The 21,207-nt window shown below is 45.7% G+C and overlaps 1 protein-coding gene across 3 annotated transcripts in view; it reads right to left on the bottom strand.

Moving 5' to 3' along the window:
• Nucleotides 1–21,207, bottom strand: part of LOC137426470 (solute carrier family 22 member 6) — a 102,473-nt gene that overhangs the window by 79,859 nt on the left and 1,407 nt on the right. For all 3 annotated transcript variants that reach the window (XM_068115030.2, XM_068115028.2, XM_068115029.2), the window contains 2 exons: nt 1,383–1,486; nt 1,014–1,168 (listed from right to left, as the gene is read on the bottom strand). In XM_068115030.2, coding sequence (XP_067971131.2) covers nt 1,014–1,168; nt 1,383–1,486 — 259 coding nt within the window. The remainder of the gene's footprint in view (nt 1–1,013; nt 1,169–1,382; nt 1,487–21,207) is intronic.

Genomic DNA, 21,207 nt, shown 5'->3' with positions numbered 1-21,207 from the left:
TACCATTCATCACATTTGGGGCAAAGGAGCAGTCGATTTATGGGGTTTGGCAGTGTGAACTAGCCGAGGGCGGGCTAGGATAATGTTAGGGATTTAGAGATTACAATAGGAGACTGAGATGTAAGTAGTGACTTTGTACATGTAGAGGGGACGTAGGGAGATTAGAAGGATGATAATGACGAGGGATGTGCTTAGTGTAAGGGAAGACAGGGAAAGCACGAGTATTAGAGGGAAATAGTTAGTTAGATGATGCTGTGTGTGTGAGTATGAGGATGAGATTTAGGCACAAATGAGGAATTGAATGAAATTGTTTGTGGGTGAACTTGGTGAAATGAGGCAATGGTCGGGCATGACCAGAGAAAATGTATGAATGGAGTTTTGAGGATAAATGGCATATTGTGTTGAGTGAATGGCTTGCATGGGGTGCAAGTGGAGGATAGGAGTGTGGAATGAGTGGTGTGGAGTGCATGGTGTGAAGGAGTGGATGGGGGAAGATGGACCTATATGACAGAAGATATATGACAGAATAAAGTGTTGCATGCTTGGATCAAGATTGCCCCTAGAGCAGGTACTTTGCCAGTGTAAAAAAACTGAAAGGCTTTTGCGCAGGACACGTATCAAGAAGAACTGACAATCAATGGACGCTAAAAATGTCAAACTAGCAAATATAGAGAAGGACCTATAAAAGCAGAAGATTAAAGATTAGATGAAGTGATGAAATTGAAAAATGAATTGTAGTGCAATATCCGAGTTGAATTGCAAAGAATAGAAAATACCATTCTGAGAAAGGTCTTTGTTCTATGGTGGACTGAAATAACCGAAATATTTAAAGTAAATTCAAACCCCTCTTAGTGCATTCTCAAATTATATTTACGTTATTTATTTATTGACACTATTCGAGAGTTGTGTTTACAATTATTAGTGCGCAATCCCTAGTTCCTGCATCCATATTGATGTCAAATTCCTTATATAAACACATCTTCAAGTTGAAGCCAAAATTAATTTTCACTCACCTAGGGAAAATATATTAAGCGAAGCACCAGAATTAAAAATCCCACTGAAGAAACGTGCCACCATATAGACAGACATTGTGGGAGCAAACGCGGCACCAGTTCCTGATGCAGCTATTCCAAGGTAAGAAATCAACAAAATTGTACGGCGTCCAAACCTGCAAAACAAATCGAACTTTGGTCAATGTGTTGGAAGTTTAAAAAAAATTCCTGGAAACGACAAAGAACTGTTTGGTGTCGTGTTCAAAAGATGGGGGCTACTGGGCCATGGAGGCCATGGAGGGTTTGATTGATTCAAAGTGGGAATAAAGGAGAGTCCATTATCTCGTACTATCACATTAGCAGTGACATTAAATGATGATAAAATCTCACCTATCAGCAAAGCTTCCAAGCACAACTGCACCAACCAGAACACCACCCATGTACACAGACTGAGCCAACTGCTTCATCACCTTCACTTCACAAACCAGGTCCCACTGCAGACAAGTCCATGAAAGGAGCACATGTTCAACACCGTTGTTGTTTTCAGAGACTATAAAAAAACATTTATTTTGGAGAATTCTTGATTTAGCAAAGAGCTGATTTCATTTACACATGATAACTGTTTAATAAAACATACTAACCACAATATGGCCAAATATAAATAAAATAGATTCATCCATAATAATAGAGAAAGAACTACGTGACCGATGACGTCATCATTTTTTTTTTCTCCACCAGTTTATGCCCATATGGAGCTCAAGAAATTGCATCTTCATTGGATGAAGTTTTGTACTTGTCGAATTATCGAATTATGACGTCATAATAGGCTTCCGGTCCAGTCTGGAGAGGACGCTGGCGTTACTTGTTCGCCGCTTCTCCGACTGGGCCGTTGTACATAGTTTGCTTTTCTGGTGGTCGTGGCGGATTTTTGACCATTGGGTCTGCCCTCTCCTCGGTCCCGGCTCTGCTCCTGGCTTCGCCTGCCCGGCTCCTCCACTGTTTCCTCAGGCCCGCACCCGTTGTTTGTGGCTGTTGTTTGCGGCGGTGGCTGTTTGCCGCTGTGGTCTTGATTAGAGGCTGCGGTCGTTTGCCGCTGCATTTGCCGCTTTGCCTCCTCGACCTTGGCCTCGTACTCGTCCCTTCGCTCCTGCCTGGCATGGCTCTGAGGTACTCCGCCGCAAGGCTCTTTCTGCTCAGCACTTACTCCACCCCATCATGCATCTCTGCAATCAAATACCACGGACTCCTGCGACGACCCAGATACATTCATAGAGGCTCCGGTCGTAAGTTTGTTTACTTACAAACAGGTCACTCCATTCCCGTACTCTGGTCGGCTCAGCGCACTCCCACTCATCGTCCCAGCGCACCTGGTCACAGCAACGCACATGATCGCGCCTCCTGTCTGCAAACCCTGGCTAAATCACCTGAGTTCATCCCCACCGTACAAAACAACATCAAGCTCACCCTGTTCAATACCCGGTCCCTCAACAACAAAAGCCTCATCCTGAACGACTACATTCTGGAAAATAAACTGGACTTTCTCTGTCTCACTGAAACCTGGCAACAACCTCTGGGCTACTTCTCACTCAACCTCACTACACCCAATGGATATTCTTACATCAATAAACCATGCTCGGAGGGCCGAGGTGGTGGAATTGCCATAATTCACCGACAAGACATCAAGACCAGCCTCATCTCCATCTCATCTGCTCCATCATTTGAACACCTGGCTTTTAAACTCTCTGGTCACACACAGTCAGTCATGACAGTCGTCTACCGCCCTCCCAAACCACACCCATCATTCCTGTCTGAATTCTCCTACTTTCTGACCCAGCTATGTTCCCTCTCCCCCTCAATCCTCCTCCTCGGTGATTTCAATATCCACATGGACTCCACTGACTCCACAATAACCACTGACTTCACTGATTTACTCACCTGCTTTAACCTCACTCAACATGTCAACTTTCCTACCCATAACCGTGGTCACATTCTGGACCTTGTCTGCTCTTCTGGATTAATTTTGCACCATCTCTCTGGCTCCGACCTCACGCTCTCTGACCACTTAGCCATCACTATGACCATCAACACCCCCACTCCAGCACCAAGGCATTATCGCACTATCAACTTCCGTAAGCTAAACGCTCTTTCACCTACCTCATTCTCATCCACCCTCTCTGAAAAAATGTCCACTTCTCCCTTTGTTGACCTCCACACCCATTCTGACCTCACTGACTACTACAACCACACTCTCTCCTCCTGCCTTGACCAGCTTGAGCCTATAAAAACCAAAACAGTTTCTTTCACCCATTCTGCTCCCTGGTTTACCCCTGAACTCCGCCTGATGAAAACTCGTGCTCGCCAACTTGAAAGACTCCGCAATAAAACAGGTCTCACAATTCACTCCCAAGCCTACAAGGACCACCTACAACACTACAAAGATGCCCTCTCCCGCGCCCGCTCCGCCTACTACTCTCAAATTATCCACTCTGGCTCCGGAAACCCAAAAGCACTCTTCTCTACAATAAACAAACTCCTCAGCCCCCTGAACACCACCACCCAGTCATTCACAGTAGACAACTGCATCTCCTTCCTTTCATTCTTCCAAAGCAAAATTGACAACATCTACAACAGCTTAACCACCACTGCACCCGCTCCCCCTCAAACCACCTGACCCCCCTTATCCTGCCAACCCCTGTCTCAATTCTCCCCAGTCTCCCCTACTGACCTCTCTGAACTCCTCATAGGATTGGAAACTGCCACCTGCACTCTTGACCCCATCCCCTCCAGCTTTGTCAAGGCCTCCCTCCTGCTCTCTCTCCACTTATCACTGCAACAATAAACTCCTCCCTGTCTACAGGCATCGTCCCACTATCCCTCAAAATTGCTGCTGTTACCCCCATTCTGAAAAAACCTGGACTCAACCCTGACACCCTAAATAACTTCAGACCCATCTCCAACCTACCCTTTCTGTCAAAAGTTTTGGAACGTGCTGTAGCCACTCAGCTCACAAACATCACCTCTCTGCCAATAACCTGTATGAAACATTCCAATCCAGATTCCGCTCCAACCACAGTACTGAAACTGCTCTCCTCAAAATCACCAACGACCTTCTCCTCTCCTCTGATGCTGGCAACCTCAACATTCTCATCCTCCTCGACTTCAGCGCCGCCTTTGACACCATCAATCATACCATCCTCCTCACCCGACTTGAAACCACCTTTAACATTACCGGCACTGCCCTCTCTTGGATCAAATCATACCTCTCTGACAGACGCCAGTTCATCTCCATCAATAACTGCAAATCCCCCACTGCTCCCCTCCCCCAAGGTGTCCCCCAAGGTTCAGTTCTTGGCCCCCTCCTCTTCATCCTGTACCTGTCCCCCCTTGGTCACTTAATCCGCCGTCATGGTCTCCAATTCCACTGCTGCGCCGATGACATCCAGCTTTTCATCTCCACCAAGTCCATCTCCACCGCCACCCACTCTATCCTGACAAACTGCATCACTGAAATAAAATCCTGGCTTCAAATCAACTTCCTCAAACTTAACTATGATAAATCTGAAATAATCATCATTGGCCCAAATCCGCTCACCAAATCCACCCATAACTTTGCCCTCAACATCGACGGTTTACCAGTATCCACCTCCCCTCACATCCGGAATCTTGGCATCATCTTTGACCAAACCCTCTCATTCGACAAATACACTAAACAGATCACAAAGACAGCCTTCTTTCACCTGAAAAACATCGCCCGTCTCTGTCCATCCCTCTCCTCCACGGCTGCAGAAACGCTCATCCACGCCTTCATCACCTCCCGTCTGGACTACTGCAACAGCCTCCTCTATGGTTCACCCTCAATAATCACCAATAAACTCCAACACATTCAGAACTCCGCTGCCCGTCTACTCACCCATTCCCGGACCCGTGACCACATCACCCCCGTCCTTTACAAGCTTCACTGGCTCCCCATCCCCCAGAGAATGCAGTACAAAATCCTCCTCTTGACCTACAAAGCCCTCCATAACCTGGCCCCATCCTACCTGGCTGACCTCCTCTCCAGACACACTCCCACCCGCAACCTCCGCTCTGCTGGTACCAACCTCCTGACCCCCCCACCCCCCATCCGGACCAAATTCAGATCCTGGGGGAACAGGGCCTTCTCCATCGCTGCTCCCACCCTCTGGAACTCACTACCTCACACCATCAGAGACTCCTCCTCACTCACCACATTCAAAACATCACTCAAGACCCACCTGTTCAACACTGCATTTAACATTTAACCCACATCATTTAACCCCTGACTATCTCTTCTTTTTCTCCTTCCTTTTGCTTTGATTATTTACCTATTGATTTTTGTCTTTTTGCACTTGTTTTTTGTACTCTGTCAAAGCGTCTTTGGGCTTCTTGAAAAGCGCTATATAAAATAAATGTATTATTATTATTATTTATTATTATAATGGAGGCCTTGGGCCTAGAGAGTTAAAAATTTGGCACAGTCTATTTCAGGGCAAGACAAATATGTGTGTAAAGTATGGTGATGCTATGTGCAATGATGTAGACGTAGTACTGCGCACAAACAAACAGACAGACAGAAAGACAGGCAGACTAGAAATCGGTCAGAGACCGAGGACTTGCCGGAATTAAAAAAATGGTGGCCGAACCACGTGAACAATGACGTCATCATTATTTGTTTTCTAAAGTAATTTATTCCTAGATTATGCTCAAGAAATTTCATCTTGATTGGATGAAGTTTTGTACTTGTTGAATTATGACGTCATAATTGAGGCACCTATGACATCATCATTAACATATTTTATTCCCCATGGAGAGTTCTTTACAATGAGCCATATCTCAATTTTTTCTATTCAGCACTTTCAGAGATATGGAGGTGCAAAGTTTTTCGGTTTTTCCAAGATGGCAGCCGAACCACATGGCCGATGACATCATCATAATTTTATTTTTATTCTCCACCAGTTTATGCCGACACGGCGCTCAAGAAATTGCATCTCGATTGGATGAAGTTTTGTACCTGTCGAATTATTGAATTATGACGTCATAATGGAGGCCTTGGGCCGAGACAGTTAAAAATTTGGCACAGTCTATTCCAGGGCAAGACAAATATGTGTGTGAAGTATGGCGATTCTATGCGCAACAGTGTAGACGTAGTACTGCGCAAAAACCGGCAGACAAACAGACAGACAGACAAACAGACAGACAAACAGATAGACAGACAGACAAACCAACCAACCAACATACTTGCCAGAATCTTTTCCGGCAAGTAACAAACCAACCAACCAACATACTTGCCGGAATCTATTCCGGCAAGTAACAAACAGACAGACAGATAAAAAATCGGTCAGAGACCGAGGACTTGCCGGAATGTACTTTTTTTATCGGCAATTTTGGATCAAAATGGCGGGAAATCTATACATGTATATACACTAAGCAATGGAAGGTAACTGAGTAAGTGTGTGCATATCTCTTGTCCTTTCAGAGTTATAGTGGTTTGAAATATATTTTCAATGAAAACTTGGCCCCCTGGCCTTTAACCCCAAAAAATAATTAAAACTAAGCATTTTTAACCATTTTATGGCACGTTATTTTTCGGGAATTGAATAATGAACATTTTGGTGTTGGTTAGAAGTGAATCGGATAATGTTTGACAGAGTTATTAGTAAAAAAACAATTTTTGACCTTGAGTTTAACCTTTCAAGGTCACTCAAGGTCAAAGGTCATGGTGCCAAATGAAATGTCGTATGTGACTTCCTATATGTCAGTAACAGTAAGTGTATACATATCTCTTGTACTTTTAGAGTTATAGTGGTTTGAAATATATTTTAAATGAAAACTCGACCCCCCTGATTTCAAGTTTTGGGTGACCTCGAGCTTGACCTTGGGCCTAGAGAGTTAAAAATTGGGCACAGTGTATTCATATTGTATCAATAAATAATTAATCGATCAATGGTTAATCAATAAATTTAAAACACCCTTTACAGCCAAATCACTTGGTCATTGTCATTTCCAAATATCAGCTTCCTAGCTCAAAAGGTGCCTGAGATAATGCCCAGATGAGAAAGAAAATAAATAAATGATTAATAATAAAAATAAATAAATAGTAATCATAAAAAAATTAAAATACTCAATCAATTGGCTAACACAACACATAAACCACCACCATTTCATCCGAATCTGTAACTTTAAAAAAATTAATTAATTAAGTCATTCATGGAATAATTAAATAATTAATCGATTCATTAATTTATCAATAAATTTAAAATACCCTTTACAGCCAAATCACTTGGTCATTGTCATTTCCAAATATCAGCTTCCCAGCTCAAAAGGTGCCTGAGATAATGCCCAGATGAGAAAGAAAATAAATAATGATTAATAATGAAAATAAATAAATAATAATCATAAAAAATTAAATGGTTAATCAATTGGCTGATAGAATACATAAACCACCACCATTTCATCCGAATCTGTAACTTAATTTTTTAAAATTAATTAAGTCATTCATTGACTAATTAAATAATTAATCGATTAATTAATTCATCAATAAATTTAAAATACCCTTTACAGCCAAATCACTTGGTCATTGTCATGTCCAAATATCAGCTTCCTCGCTCAAAAGGTGCCTGAGATATTGCCCAGAAGAGAAAGGAAATATACAAGTACAGATACATTCAAAGTACAGTCACGTGAAAAAGTAAGTACACCCCATGTAAAGTTTTGACTTTTTCAACATATTTCAACATACAGCTATTTGATCTTCATTTCAACAATATTGATAGATAAACGTGATATAATATAACAAATATCATGAAACATTTACATTTTGTAGTCCATTGTATAATTTAAATAAACATGAATGCAAATTTCGCATGTGAAAAAAGTCCGTACACCCCTACATTTATCACTACTTCAAATACCTAAAATTAGAATCAAGTGCACCAGCTCGGGTGCAAATCATTAGAAAGACGTTAGAGAGGATCTTGGAGGAACCTGTCTTATTTAAACCTCAGACATTTCGTTTGGTTTGCTCTTTGTTGTTGAAGTGTGCGGGAGCACCATGCCTAGATCAAAAGAGCTCTCTGAGGCCTTCAGAAAGAAGGTTATAGATGCCTACGAGTCTGGGAAGGGATTTAAAAAGATCTCCAAACAATTTGAAATCAATCATTCGACTGTCCGGAAGATCATCTACAAGTGGAGAACATTCCAAACAACTGCCAACTTGTTCAGGTCAGGCCGTCCCAGCAAGTTCAGCCCGAGAGCAGACCGCAAGATGCTGAAAGAAGTCTCTAAGAACCCCAGAATGTCATCATGGGACCTACAGGTAGCTCTTGCCACTGTTGATGTCAAAGTGCACGAGTCTACCATAAGAAAGAGGTTGCACAAATTTGATCTAAATGGGAGTTGTGCCACGAGGAACCTTTGCTGTCCAGAAAGAACAACAGGGCAAGGCCAAAGTTTGCCAATGAACACCTCGGCAAAGACCAGCACTTCTGGAACAATGTGCTCTGGACAGATGAGTCAAAGGTAGAGCTATTGGCCACAGTACCAGAAGACATGTTTGGCGAAAACCAAAGACAGCATTTGAACACAAGAACCTGATACCAACTGTAAAGCCTGATACCAAAAAAAAACCTGGTATCAAAAAAAATTATTTCCTTCTCTGTTCTTATTCGTTGTTCTTATTCGTTTATTCGTTGTTCTTATTTGTTCATTCGTTCTTCGATCACGTGTTTCACCACCATTTCCATTTTCTATTTCCCCAGATAGTTTTCACTGCTCAATTTAAAAATGTTTAAACTTTCCCCTGAAGAACTGTATTCTGTCGTATATTATAACACCTTTTTCTTCTTCTTCTATAAAAGGATGCTTTCAACTTGCTCACCAAATCTATTCATTCAAAAAAAAAAAAAATCCATCTCTTACAGTGCCTCTTTCATACATTCCCTAAACTCTCCAGCACTCCACCCCTCCTCCAGCGTCCTCAAACGTTTTTTTGACTCGATGGTCACAAGAAACTCATTTTGCAATAAATGTTCGTTTCCCATTAATCGTACACTTTCTAAAATCCTATCTCACCCCTCCGCTCCAAATCTTCCCCATCACCCGTTCCCTCCAAAGCTTCCCCATCACCCCTCCCCTCCAAATCTACCCCCTTGCCCCTCCCCTCCAAATCTTCCCCATCACCCATCTCTTTCATATCTTCCCCCATGCCCCTCCCCTCCAAATCTTCCCCATCACCCATCCCTTTCAAATCTTGCCCCTCCCCTCCAAATCTTCCCCATCACCTCTTCCCTCCAAAACTTCCCCATCACCCCTCCCCTCCAAAACTTCCCCATCACACCTCCCCTCCAAATCTACCCCCTTGCCCCTCCCCTCCAAATCTTCCCCATCACCCATCTCTTCCAAATCTTCCCCCTTGCCCCTCCCCTCCAAATCTTCCCCATCACCCATCCCTTTCAAATCTCCCCCCTTGCCCCTTCCCTCCTAAACACCCCCCACACCCCTCCCCTCCAAGACTCTCCCTCGCTCCTCCCCTCCTTGACTCCCCTCTCACCCCTCCTCCTCAAAGCGTCCTCCCCGCTTCTTTCCCCTTCCAACTTTCACCTTAATCTCCCCCAACGTTCTGCCTCGCTCGTCCCCCTCCTCAAATAACACCTCACTGTGCCTCACCCAATCACCATCAAACCTTTTGTCCGCCCCATTCTTCCCTTTCTCCAAGCTATTCTGAAATCTCTGACACACCTTCAACAGCTCTCCCGACCACTTCCTCCTCTTCCACATCTTACCATACCCCTCCCCCCCCCCCTGTTCTGTATCCGATGCTCCACCTTCCTCTTCATTAACGGTATGGACCTCAAACATCCGGGGCCTTCGCTCAAACTTGACTGATCTCTCCATACAGGTTGCTTCTGACAAACCAGACGTGATCTGCTTAACAGAAGCTTTCCTCCTTCATGATGTCTCTGATTCCTTGATATCTCTCCCAGGTTACTCCCTCATCCGGTATGATAGACCTGAGCCTCGTCCTGGAGGTGGGGTTGCTATCTTTATAAAAAACTCTATTCCTCACTCACCCTGCACTGCCCTCTCTCCACCTCACCCCCAGGAATACCTTTGGCTACGGCTTCCCCTTCGCTCCCACCTTTTGTTCATATGTGTGTTGTACCGTCGACCAAACAGTGATGACTCCATCTACATCTCGCTGTCTAATAATATGGACCAACTTCTATCTACCCATCCCAACTCTCTCTTCCTTACATGTGGTGATTTCAATCGTCACCATGCCAGTTGGCTGGGTGTGGGTACCTCTCTCACCAGCCATGGCTCCTCAGCAAAGGACTTCTGCGACTCACTGGGACTGACACAATCTGTCAATTTCCCGACCCGGATCTGTCAATGAAGCATCTTCTCTTCTGGACTTGGTTAGGACTGACTTCCCTGAAAATGTCTGCTGTTCTTCTTCTGCTCCAATCGGCTCATCTGATCATGTGCTTGTTAAAGTGGACATCTCTCTGACCATTCTCAGAGAGCCTCCTCAACGTCGACGAGTCTGGCATTTCACTCAGGCCAACTGGCACTGTCTTCAAGCAGCCATCAATCATCTGGACTGGTCTCCCATCTCTACCGCCTCTGACATCAACTCATCCTGGGAATTCTTCCAAAGTAAAATGCACTCTCTCATGCACAGATTTAACCCATCTTGTCTTCAGTTGTCATACCCTTCCTCCCGTCCATGGTACACAGAATCTTGTGGTGAGGCTGTTGCCCAGAAACAACTTGCCTTCGTCTCCTGGAAAGCAAATCCAACAGAAGGAAATCTCATTTCCTTTCACAAAGCCCGAAACAAGTGTGTGTCCACCCTCAGGAGAGCCAGGAAACAATATCTCTCCATTCTCAAGATCGAACTCTCTTATCTGTCTCCCTCTTCCAAGTCCTGGTGGCGTCTGGTCAAATCTGTTTCTGGTGTTTGTTCCCCCTCCATCCCCTCCCTCACCTCAAACGGCTACACTGCTGACTCCGCACGTGAAAAAGCTGAATGCCTCAACTCTGTGTTTGCCTCTAGATCTTGTGTCCCAAACCCATCCCTCTCTGTACCCACCATACCCAGTCGTACCCAGCTGCTCCTGGACTCTGTGTCCTTTCCTCCTGACAAGGTGGAAAAGTTTCTGTCAAACCTCGACTCTGATTCTGCAACTGGACCTGGCGGCATCAGCCCACGGGTCCTAAAATCCTGTTCTTCCACTCTTTCACTCCCTCTCTCTATTCTCTTCACCCTCTCTTTTGCTCAAGGTCATCTGCCAACTGCTTGGAAATCAGCCAACATCACCACTTTGCACAAAAAAGGTGCAAAAACAGATCCTAGCAACTACAGACCAATCAGCCTTCTCCCAATTATCAGCAAAGTCATGGAATCCAGCATTGCTTCGGATATGAAATCTTTCCTTTTCTCCAATGGCTTGATCTCTGATCATCAATTTGGTTTCAGACCTGGTCACTCTACTCTGGACATGCGGCTTCTGCTTTCTCAACAATGGATGGAGGTCCTCAATGCCAAACAGGAAATTAGAGCTGTCTCCCTTGACATATCACGTGCCTTCGATACGGTCTGGCACCCCGCTCTGCTCACCAAAGTCTCCTCCTTTTGTATCCATGGAAATCTCCACGCATGGCTGGCAGACTTCCTCTCTAGTCGTAGTCAACGTGTGGCCCTGAATGGGTTTCTTTCATCTCCTCTTCCTGTTCAAGCTGGAGTTCCCCAAGGCAGTGTTCTGGGCCCTGTGCTTTTTCTGGTCTTCATCAATGATCTCTCTGACTCTCTTGAAAATCCTCTCTATCTCTTTGCTGATGACTCTACTCTCTGTCGCTCCATTCCTCATCCCTCATATCGGCAGTCTGCAGCCTCCTCACTCTCTGCAGACCTGGACAAAATCACAGACTGGGCAAACAAGTGGAACATGTCTTTCAATCCTGACAAATCTCACACTCTTACGATGTCTCTCCGAAAAGACCGACTGGACAACCCTCCCATCCACTTTCTGAATAATCCTCACCAAGAAGTTCTGTCACTCAAGCTTTTGGGTCTCACTATCTGCCATGATCTTTCCTGGGAAAACCACATTTCAAATCTGGCCTCCATAGCCAGTCGCCGACTGAGCATCCTCCGTCGTGCGAAGTCCTTCCTTGGAACACATGAGCTCCTCACCACATACAAGGCTTTCATCTGCAGCTCAATGGAATACTGCTCTCCCCGCTGGGCTGGTGCTCCTGCCTCACACCTAGCTCGTCTTCACGCTGTTGAAACCAAAGCGTTCAGGATCATTGGATTCTCCCGCGGTGAAGCTAACTCCAAGGGCCTTTCACTCACTCACCGCAGGCAGGTTGGTGGTCTTTCCGTCTTCCACCGACTCCCCTCCGGCCTTGCCCCCCCCCCCCCCCCAGCTCTCTCTGTGCTCTGTCCCCCAAATATCCCTACAGGTCGCGCAAGATCTGCCTGCAACCCTCTTATGGTTAAACTGCCAAAATCAAGACTCTCTGCTCACCTTCACTCCTTCATTCCTCTTTTCTCCCACCTCTGGAACAAACTCCCTCACTCTCTTCAATCCCACTCCTCCCTCCAGGTCTTGAAAACAGCTGTTCACCACCATCTCTTATGTTCCCTCATCCAAAACCTTGATCTTTTCTACCCCCACTAATTTCACCCCAAATCCACTTTTCTGAAATACCAACTTCTGTCCTGGAAGTCCTTGGTGTCCTTGTGTTTTATACTTCTCCCACCCCCCCCCCCCTTCCTACGCCTCCTCCCCCCAAGACCTCTCCCTCCAACACATCTCCCGATGTCCCTGCTCTCAAATGTTGTGTTTGTGTGCTTCCCCTTCTCTCCCCATCTTGTCTACCGCTCCCTCTTTTTATATATTTTGTTTGTCTGTTTGATTTGTTTGTGAAATAAATGTTAGGTCTCTCACGAGCCTCGATTCTGCATACCAAAAAAAAAGCAAAAAAAAAAAGCATGGTGGTGGAAATATTATGGTTTGGGGCAGCTTTGCTGCATCAGGGCCTGGGCAGCTCACCATCATAGAATCCACTATGAATTCTTCATTGTACCAGAGGGTGCTTGAGGATAATGTGAGGCCATCTGTCGGAAAGTTGAAGCTCAACCGAAGGTGGACCTTGCAACATGACAATGACCCTAAACATACCAGTAAATCCACCAAGGAATGGCTGAAAAGAAAGAAATGGAGGGTTCTGGAATGGCCAAGTCAAAGCCCGGATCTAAATCCCATCGAGATGTTGTGGGGGGATTTGAAACGAGCTGTGCATGCAAGAAACGAGGTCCGCTTCCGGTCCCTCGAGCGACTGGGCTTGCTTTGATCTCTCCACGGCATCAAAGTTTGAGTGTTTTCCCGTTCGTTTCTTTGTCAAATTTCCGCTGCCTATTTTGGTGTGTATGTGTTATTGTGTGTTTCTATTTGGTTTTGGTTTTGTAGTTGTTGCAAATTTGTGTGTAATTAGTCGTTTCTTTGTCCTCGCCTCGTGCGGCCTGGTGTCTCGTGCGGCCTCCTCGTCTCGACTTGTGCCCCGCCCCCCATATTCTCGTTTGTTCTTTCACCTCTGCTCCTGCTTTCTCAAATCCACGTTCTCACTTAGAGACTTTTCCCAGATTGTTTTCATGGTTTTGTTTAAATATTTATTTAAATATGTTTAAACCGCAGCGGTGATCCCCCCCCCACCCCCCCACCCCCCCCCCAGGATTTCCATGTTTTAAACGTTTCCCAGTGTCTACCCTGGATAAGAATAGGTACGCCGTATCCCTGCGTGTCGTAAGAGACGACTAAGAGGGTTGGCGTCAGGAAGGGCATCCGGCCATAAAAAACATTGCCTCAAAAAGAGAACCATGACAATTACAACTACATGTGGGCAGGCCGCAGGGTACAGCCCGAAGTGGAGATCGGTTTCTGAGGTTTGGGGCATGGAATGTTGGGACAATGACAGGGAGATCAGGAGAAGTGGTGGAAGTATTGGTCAGAAGAAGAGTGGACATATGTTGTGTGCAAGAGACGAGATGGAAGGGAAGTGGTGTGAGGATGGTGAAGGGTAGGCAGGGACAGAAATACAAGTTTGTGTGGCAAGGGTGCCTGGAGGGCGTGAATGGTGTTGGTGTCCTGTTTTCTGAGGAGTTTGTAGACAGTGTAGTGAGTGTGACTAGAGTGAGTGATAGGTTGATGATGGTGAAAATGATGATTGGAAAGCTCTTGGTGAACGTCATCCCGGGATATGCTCCGCAGGTTGGTCGGAGCGATGAAGAGAAGGACAAGTTCTGGTGTGCGATAGACAAGCTGATGGAAAACGTGAAAGATGAGGAAGTTGTTGTGGTAGGAGGAGACCTAAATGGACATGTGGGAAGGAGTATGGATGGTTTTGACGGAGTTCATGGGGGTTACGGATATGGTGTGAGAAATGGAGAAGGTGAAAGGATTTTAGAGTTTGCTGATAGAGCTGATTTGTTGATTTGTAATACACAGTTCCAGAAAGAGGATAATAAGCTTGTTACATACACGTCAGGTGGGTCGACGACAACCGTTGACTACCTGATGGTGCGTAGGCGAGATAGGGGGCACCTCCGAGACACAAAGGTGATCCCGGGGGAGGAGGCTGTTTCACAGCACCACTTGGTTGTCTGCGACGTAAGGGTGAAAGGTGCGAGGAGAGCTCGGCAGGTGAAGTACCAACCGAGAATGAAGGTGTGGAGGTTGAAAGAGGTGACAGTAAGGGAGGCATTAAAAGAGAGGCTGAGTAGGGTCGAGGATGATGTGGTTGAGCTTGAAAGTGGTTGTATGTCAATGAAAGCTAGTCTGTTGGGAGCCGTTGGTGAAGTATGTGGATGGACAAAAGGACCACCGAGGCACTCGGAAACATGGTGGTGGGATGATGAAGTTGGAAAGAGGATTGACGAGAAGAGGAAGAAGTTCAAGGAGTGGCAGAAGGTGAAGGGTACGGGAGCAGAAACAGCAGAGCATGAAAGTTATAAGGCAGCCAGGAAGGCTGCAAAGAAAGAGGTAGCAAAGGCGCAGGAGGCATGTAGGAAAATGTTCAGAGAACGCTTGGATTTGGAAGAGGGTCAGAGAGCAGTATTCCGGATTGCAAAGCAGATAGCGAAAGAGAGGTGTGATGTGATGGGGGTGAGCTGCTTGAAGGATGAAGTGGGACAAATCGTTGTCGACCCAGATGGAATTAAAGGAAGATGGAAAAGATATATGGAAATGCTGTTGAATACAGAGAATGAATGGGAAGGCAACATAGAGAGTAACCCAGTTTTAGGACCGGCAGAGAAGATAACTGAGAAGGAAGTTGAGGAAGCGATAAAAGCAATGAAGGGTAGAAAAGCGGGAGGGCCGACGGGAGTTGTGGGACATATGTTGAAGGCAGCAGGAAGTTGGGGTGTGAAGAGAATGACAGAGATCGGTAATCTGGTGGTGAAAGAAGGCCGCATTCCAGTGGTTTGGGAACTGAGTACCCTCGTCCCTCTATACAAGGGGAAAGGTGACCCTCTGGAGTGTGGCTCGTACCGAGCGATAAAGTTATTGGAGCATGGAATGAAGGTATTGGAAAGGGTGTTGGAGAGGAGGATAAGGAAGAAAGTGAAGATCGACGAAATGCAGTTTGGATTTATGCCAGGAAGAGGAACGACAGACGCACTTTTCATTGTGAGGCAGTTGCAGGAGAAGTACATGGAGAAGAGGAAGAAGTTGTTTCTTGGGTTTGTTGATCTGGAGAAAGCATTCGATCGGGTTCCACGCAAAGTATTGACATGGGCATTGAGGAAGTTAGGAGTGGAGGAATGGTTGATCAGAGTAGTGATGGCAATGTACAAAAGAGCGCGCACAGCTGTAAGGACGAAGGACGGGAACAGTGGTGAGTTTGAGGTGAAGGTGGGAGTGCATCAGGGGTCGGTACTAAGTCCACTACTATTTGTAGCTGTGATGGAGGTGCTGGCTCAGAACGTAAAGGAGGGTTTACCGTGGGAGTTGTTGTATGCAGATGATCTGGTGTTGATTGCAGAAAGTATGGATGGACTGAAGGAAAAGATGAACACGTGGAAGGAATGTATGGAGACAAAAGGTCTGAAGGTGAATATCGGAAAGACGAAGGTGATGGCAAGTGGTAAAGCATGTGGTGAGGTGGAAAGAACTGGGAAGTGGCCCTGTGCTGTGTGTAGGAAGGGTGTCGGAGTGAACTCCATTCAGTGTACAATGTGCGCTGAGTGGGTGCATCAAAAATGTAGTGGTCTGAGAGGGTTATTAACCAGTGTGGCAGCTACATTCAAATGTAAGGTGTGCACAGAGGGATCTGCAGATGGAGGAAATGTTGAGTTGGATATTGGAGACGGCGTGAAGCTGGAAGGTGTGAAAACATTTTGCTACCTCGGAGACATGCTGAATGGAGAAGGTGGATCAGACTCGGCAACGGTTGCTCGAGTGAGATGTGCATGGAAGAAGTTTCGGGAATTGAGTGGCGTGCTGATGATGAGGGGAGTGTCGTTGAAGCTGAAGGGAAAGGTGTATGCTGCATGTGTGAGAAGTGTTATGATTTATGGGAGCGAGACATGGGTAATGAACGTAGAGCAGCAACGAAGGTTGGAAAGGGTGGAAATGCGAATGGTTCGACGGATGTGCAGAGTATCGTTGAGAGAGAGGAAAACAAATGATGAATTGCGAAAGATGATGGGAATAGAGCCTGTGATTGATGCTGTGAAGAGGAACAGGTTGAGATGGTTTGGTCATGTGTTGAGGAAGGATGAAAGTGACTGGTTGAGAAGAGTGATGGAAATGAATGTAGAAGGAAGTAGAAGACGGGGAAGACCGAGAAAGACTTGGCTAAAGATGGTGGAAGAAGAAATGCGGGCAAGGGGGTTAACAAGGAGAGATGCAGAAAATAGGGCAAAATGGAGAAGATTGTCATGCGGACCGCAAGGCTAACCCCCGCTCTAGCAGGGAAAATGGCCTTTAAAATGCATGTTGTTGTTGTTGTTGTGCATGCAAGAAACCCCTCAAACATCGCACAGCTGAAAGAATTCTGCATGGAGGAGTGGGCAAAAATTTCTCCCAGTCGATGTCAGAGACTGGTAGACAGTTATAAGAAACGCCTACCTGAGGTTGTTTCTGCCAAAGGGGGCAATACCACCTATTTAGTCCTTGAGCCAGACCAAAAGTAATGCTCCGGCGGGGGGAGTAATTCTCATTATGATTTTCCATTAGACCAATGTCTCAAGTGTCAGAAAAGGTGTGATGGACATCTGAGAACGGTAGCTTAGTGCCCGGATGGACGCCATCTTTGAAATCACCCAGCTCGAAAATGCCCATTTGGTGGGGTACATTGTTGCACGTGTATCTGGACTTCTATACTAGCTATCGATGTGCGGTTGACGACTAAATATACGTCCGATGTGTACCGTCTAAATAAAAAATAATATGAAGCATTTTGTTTTAGATTAATTATTATAAAAATCAATTATCGAAAAAAAATCATATATTTTTCAATATTTTATTATTAGACTTGTACTTTTTTTAGTGAAACAACACTGGTATGATTTTCCAAATTATGCATTGTGCTACACCGTTTATCTGTCTATAAAAATAACTCAAAAACTAAAACATATCATCCACCACGAGTTTCCAACAAATAAATGTAAAGAGGCATAAAATGACTTAGGCCGCCGCTGGCATTATCTATTCTGACGATAACGCAAGTTAGGAATGTCGTACGGAGAGGATTTTAACACCATACGATATCTAATAAGCAGGCGGAAATTGTTACATCGGAAATCTGCGCTTTGGTGGCCATCTTGGATTTCAAAATGGCCGCCAATTATATTAATTATTCATTACTAGTTTTTGGAAAGACGGATGGAGCTGATTTTAACACCATACGATGTATATTCCTAATAAGCAAGCGGAGGTATCATTGAACATGTCATGTTTTAGTCAAATAACACCGGTATGATCTTCCAAATTATACATTTTGCTAAACCGTTTATCTGTCTATAAAGATTTTCAGGCAATTTGGCCTGCATTATAATAGAGAACAACATATGCTATACAATATACAGTGCACACAAAGTTAATCATCAGAGTCGCCATCAGAGTCATTGGCATCCTGAGCCACGATAGCATCATCCTGCACCATGTTGGAGCATCCCTGCAGCTTACACACAACAGTGCACTTCAACCCATTCAGTATGCAGGAGCAATCTGACGGTCGACACGTCCTTCTGCATGTGCATGAGATGAGATTCAAGACGACATCTGGAGCTGGTAGACCCGCCATCCATCGGATTGTGAGCGAACCGCCATCATCGAGTTCCCAACCATGTCCTGCTGATGGTGTTGGGACGTCTGGTAGGTTTTCAAGGCTGCGTCGCCAGATAGCCGCCTGATAGTTGGCCCTAAGCGTATGCTGCATCAAGGAGTCTTCACAGGGCGGCAATTGTCCAGATTCGATCTGGCCCTTCTTTGCACAGAACATGTGATAACGGAGCGAATTAACACCAACGATCTTCGTGTTCTTGGCGTACAGCTGACACGTGAAGGCCTGAATGCTATTGAAGACGTCTGTTGGTACATTCCACGAAGATCCCAGATCTGTGAATGCTTGAAGATACAGCTCATTCGCTTGCACAAGCTTCAAAGCCTTTATCTTTCCTTGGCTAGCCAGAGCACTCACAGTGTCACACCCGCTCCATGCATGAAGCCCTGGCAATGCACTGCAAACTCCAGACCCCAATACCGCAGCCAACTTTCCAACGTCGATCATTCTGACTCGAACCTTTGTTCCTCGTCTGATGAAGAGCTGACTATCGATGGTTCTGCTGAGATGAAGACTGATGATCAGAACGTCGGTGTCATCTGCCACTAAGATGATCGTCTTGTAGTGGGTAGCGGCGTGCTTTGCGTGGAGAAACATACGCGTGTCTGCTTCCTCGTGGCTACATTCGAGTGCTTGCACCAACTTCCACCTATCGCGGGTCAGTACTAGACATTTTTCAGCACAGGTGACATACAGTGTTCTGTTGCCTAGCTTTTCGCGATTTGTTTCATGTTTCCACGACTCCGCCAGAAACACAACCAGTTTCTCCTTTGTCTGGCTGCAAGCAAGGAGACGCCGCCAGTTCATGATTTTGTGTGCGGGTCTGATCTCGCTGAAACTGATGCCTTCATTTGAACCGCGGTTCACACGCTCAGCTGCTTTGATGGATTCTTCTGTGTATGTGTCAAAGACAACATCGATGCGCTCACTGCCTTGACCAGCGTGAAGCGCTGCAGCAAGGATGCGGTCAGATAGTTCTTCGAACGTGTCGTTCTCGCCATGCATCTTTTGTATGAGAGCCATCGCATCAATTATTGTTGCACTTCGCTTGTCAACGTTCTCGGCTGGTTCCACAAGACCTTCCATGTGTTTCGCAAGTGCAGCTTTGTTCGTTTTTTTCATTGACCCATCAACGTTTGCCAAAGACCATGGTAACGGCCCTAGTGGGTGACAAAGGACAAGTTGCATGTCGAGGTTCCTTGTCTTGGCGATGAGTATCATGGTGGCAAACAGTTGTCTGTCAGCTCTCAGGACGATCTCCTTGTTTGTGCCCTTCACAACTTTCTGCTTGATCTTACCAAAGGTCTTCAAGTTTAGCTTGTTCAATGTGTCATGAAAGCCTGTTCCCTCTTCAAGACGTTTCTGGAAGCTTTGATACGACGCTTCCCCCTTTTGCAGGGTGTTGAGTAGGTCATTAGAAACGTCCTCCCTCGCAGCCGCTCCGGTAGATATACTGAGAAGACATGACGGATCATCGGCGAATGGATTGGTCCAGTCATTTTCCAGTAGATCACAGATAGCTGTGACGCCAGACTCATCACGTTTGATGCGAGAAGTAGACAAGTCAGGGTGCTTGGCGTGAGATGTGTCGCTGCCATTCACAAGGATAGTTTCTCGTAGTTGCCTCAGTGCAGTAGCCCGATTTTCTGCAGTTAGATAGTATCGTGACACAGCCCCTTGTCGAAGACTAAAACCTCGTGTTCCTCCAGCTGTTTGCGTATCTTTGTTTACTGTTTCTTCTGTTGTCTGATCAACAGCGATTCTGGCAAATGGATTCCCTGGTCTAAGCTGTACGGAGAAGTAGCCTTGATTGAAATGCCTGTACAACTCGGGGCATGTTTCGTGGAGTTGCGTCATCTGTGCATAGTACACTGGTAGATATCTAGCATAGTTCACCTTGTTCATTGCGAAACACCAAGGGATCACTCTTCTGACACAAGCCAAGTGAAGCATCCAGTCGCCTTCTCTATCCGCACGAATCAACCCCAGCAGGGTCTCTACCATATCAATATACATCATCCAGAAGCGAGCCAGGTCTCCATGTTTGGTTCGCAGAAAATGTAGGTATTTCGCGAACATGTCAAAGCTCTGTACACATGAATCATCATCGAGAGCAGCAGCGAGAGTCTCGTGGCAAACATCCTCCTTGATGCTGCGAATTTTGAGGTCAGTGCTTCGAATCTGGGGTTCCTTGTCAGGATGATTGCTTTCTATCCACACCTGGAAGCCCTTCCAAATGATGCGCATTAGTGCCTCGTACATCAACTTGTGGAGTCGCACAGCACGGTTGTATTGCTTGCCTTCCAGAACCCTGTTGATGGAACCTTCAGCGATTACTCCTGACTCAACAGCTACATCCCGAAGGCCTGCATCTCCAAACATTTTCCCAATGCTCGACATGAAGTTACAGATGGTATGGAAGTTCCCCATCATGAGCACGATTCTTCCATATCGATCGACATCTTTCCATGCTATTTCGGTCGCCTTAGCAAATAGTGCCTGGTCTAGCACCACCGGTATACGCTCAAGCTGAAGTGATGACATGATGTTCAGAGCTTCTCTGAGGATTTCTTGCACTGTTGCCATATCTGTGGCAGGCGCGTTTATAGTCGGCAGGTAGCCAACTACATCTTCCGTCACCTGAACACGATCTCTAGTCATGATGTTGAAACCAGTCCACGAACTGATTGTCTGGTCGCATGGTTCCAGCGAACCCATGGTTCCCCCCCCCCCCCCCCCTCAGAAATTAATCAGGTCACCGCAACAAATCTCAGACTGAGATATAGAATATAGATATAGAATAGACTGACGTCACTTTCGGCACTGGGTTCTGTGGGTTGAT

Source organism: Myxine glutinosa, chromosome 5, assembly GCF_964187855.1.
Source record: "Myxine glutinosa chromosome 5, kmMyxGlut1.1, whole genome shotgun sequence".
In the NCBI taxonomy this organism is placed as follows: domain Eukaryota; kingdom Metazoa; phylum Chordata; class Myxini; order Myxiniformes; family Myxinidae; genus Myxine; species Myxine glutinosa.
This window is presented reverse-complemented; position numbering and strand designations above follow the sequence as displayed.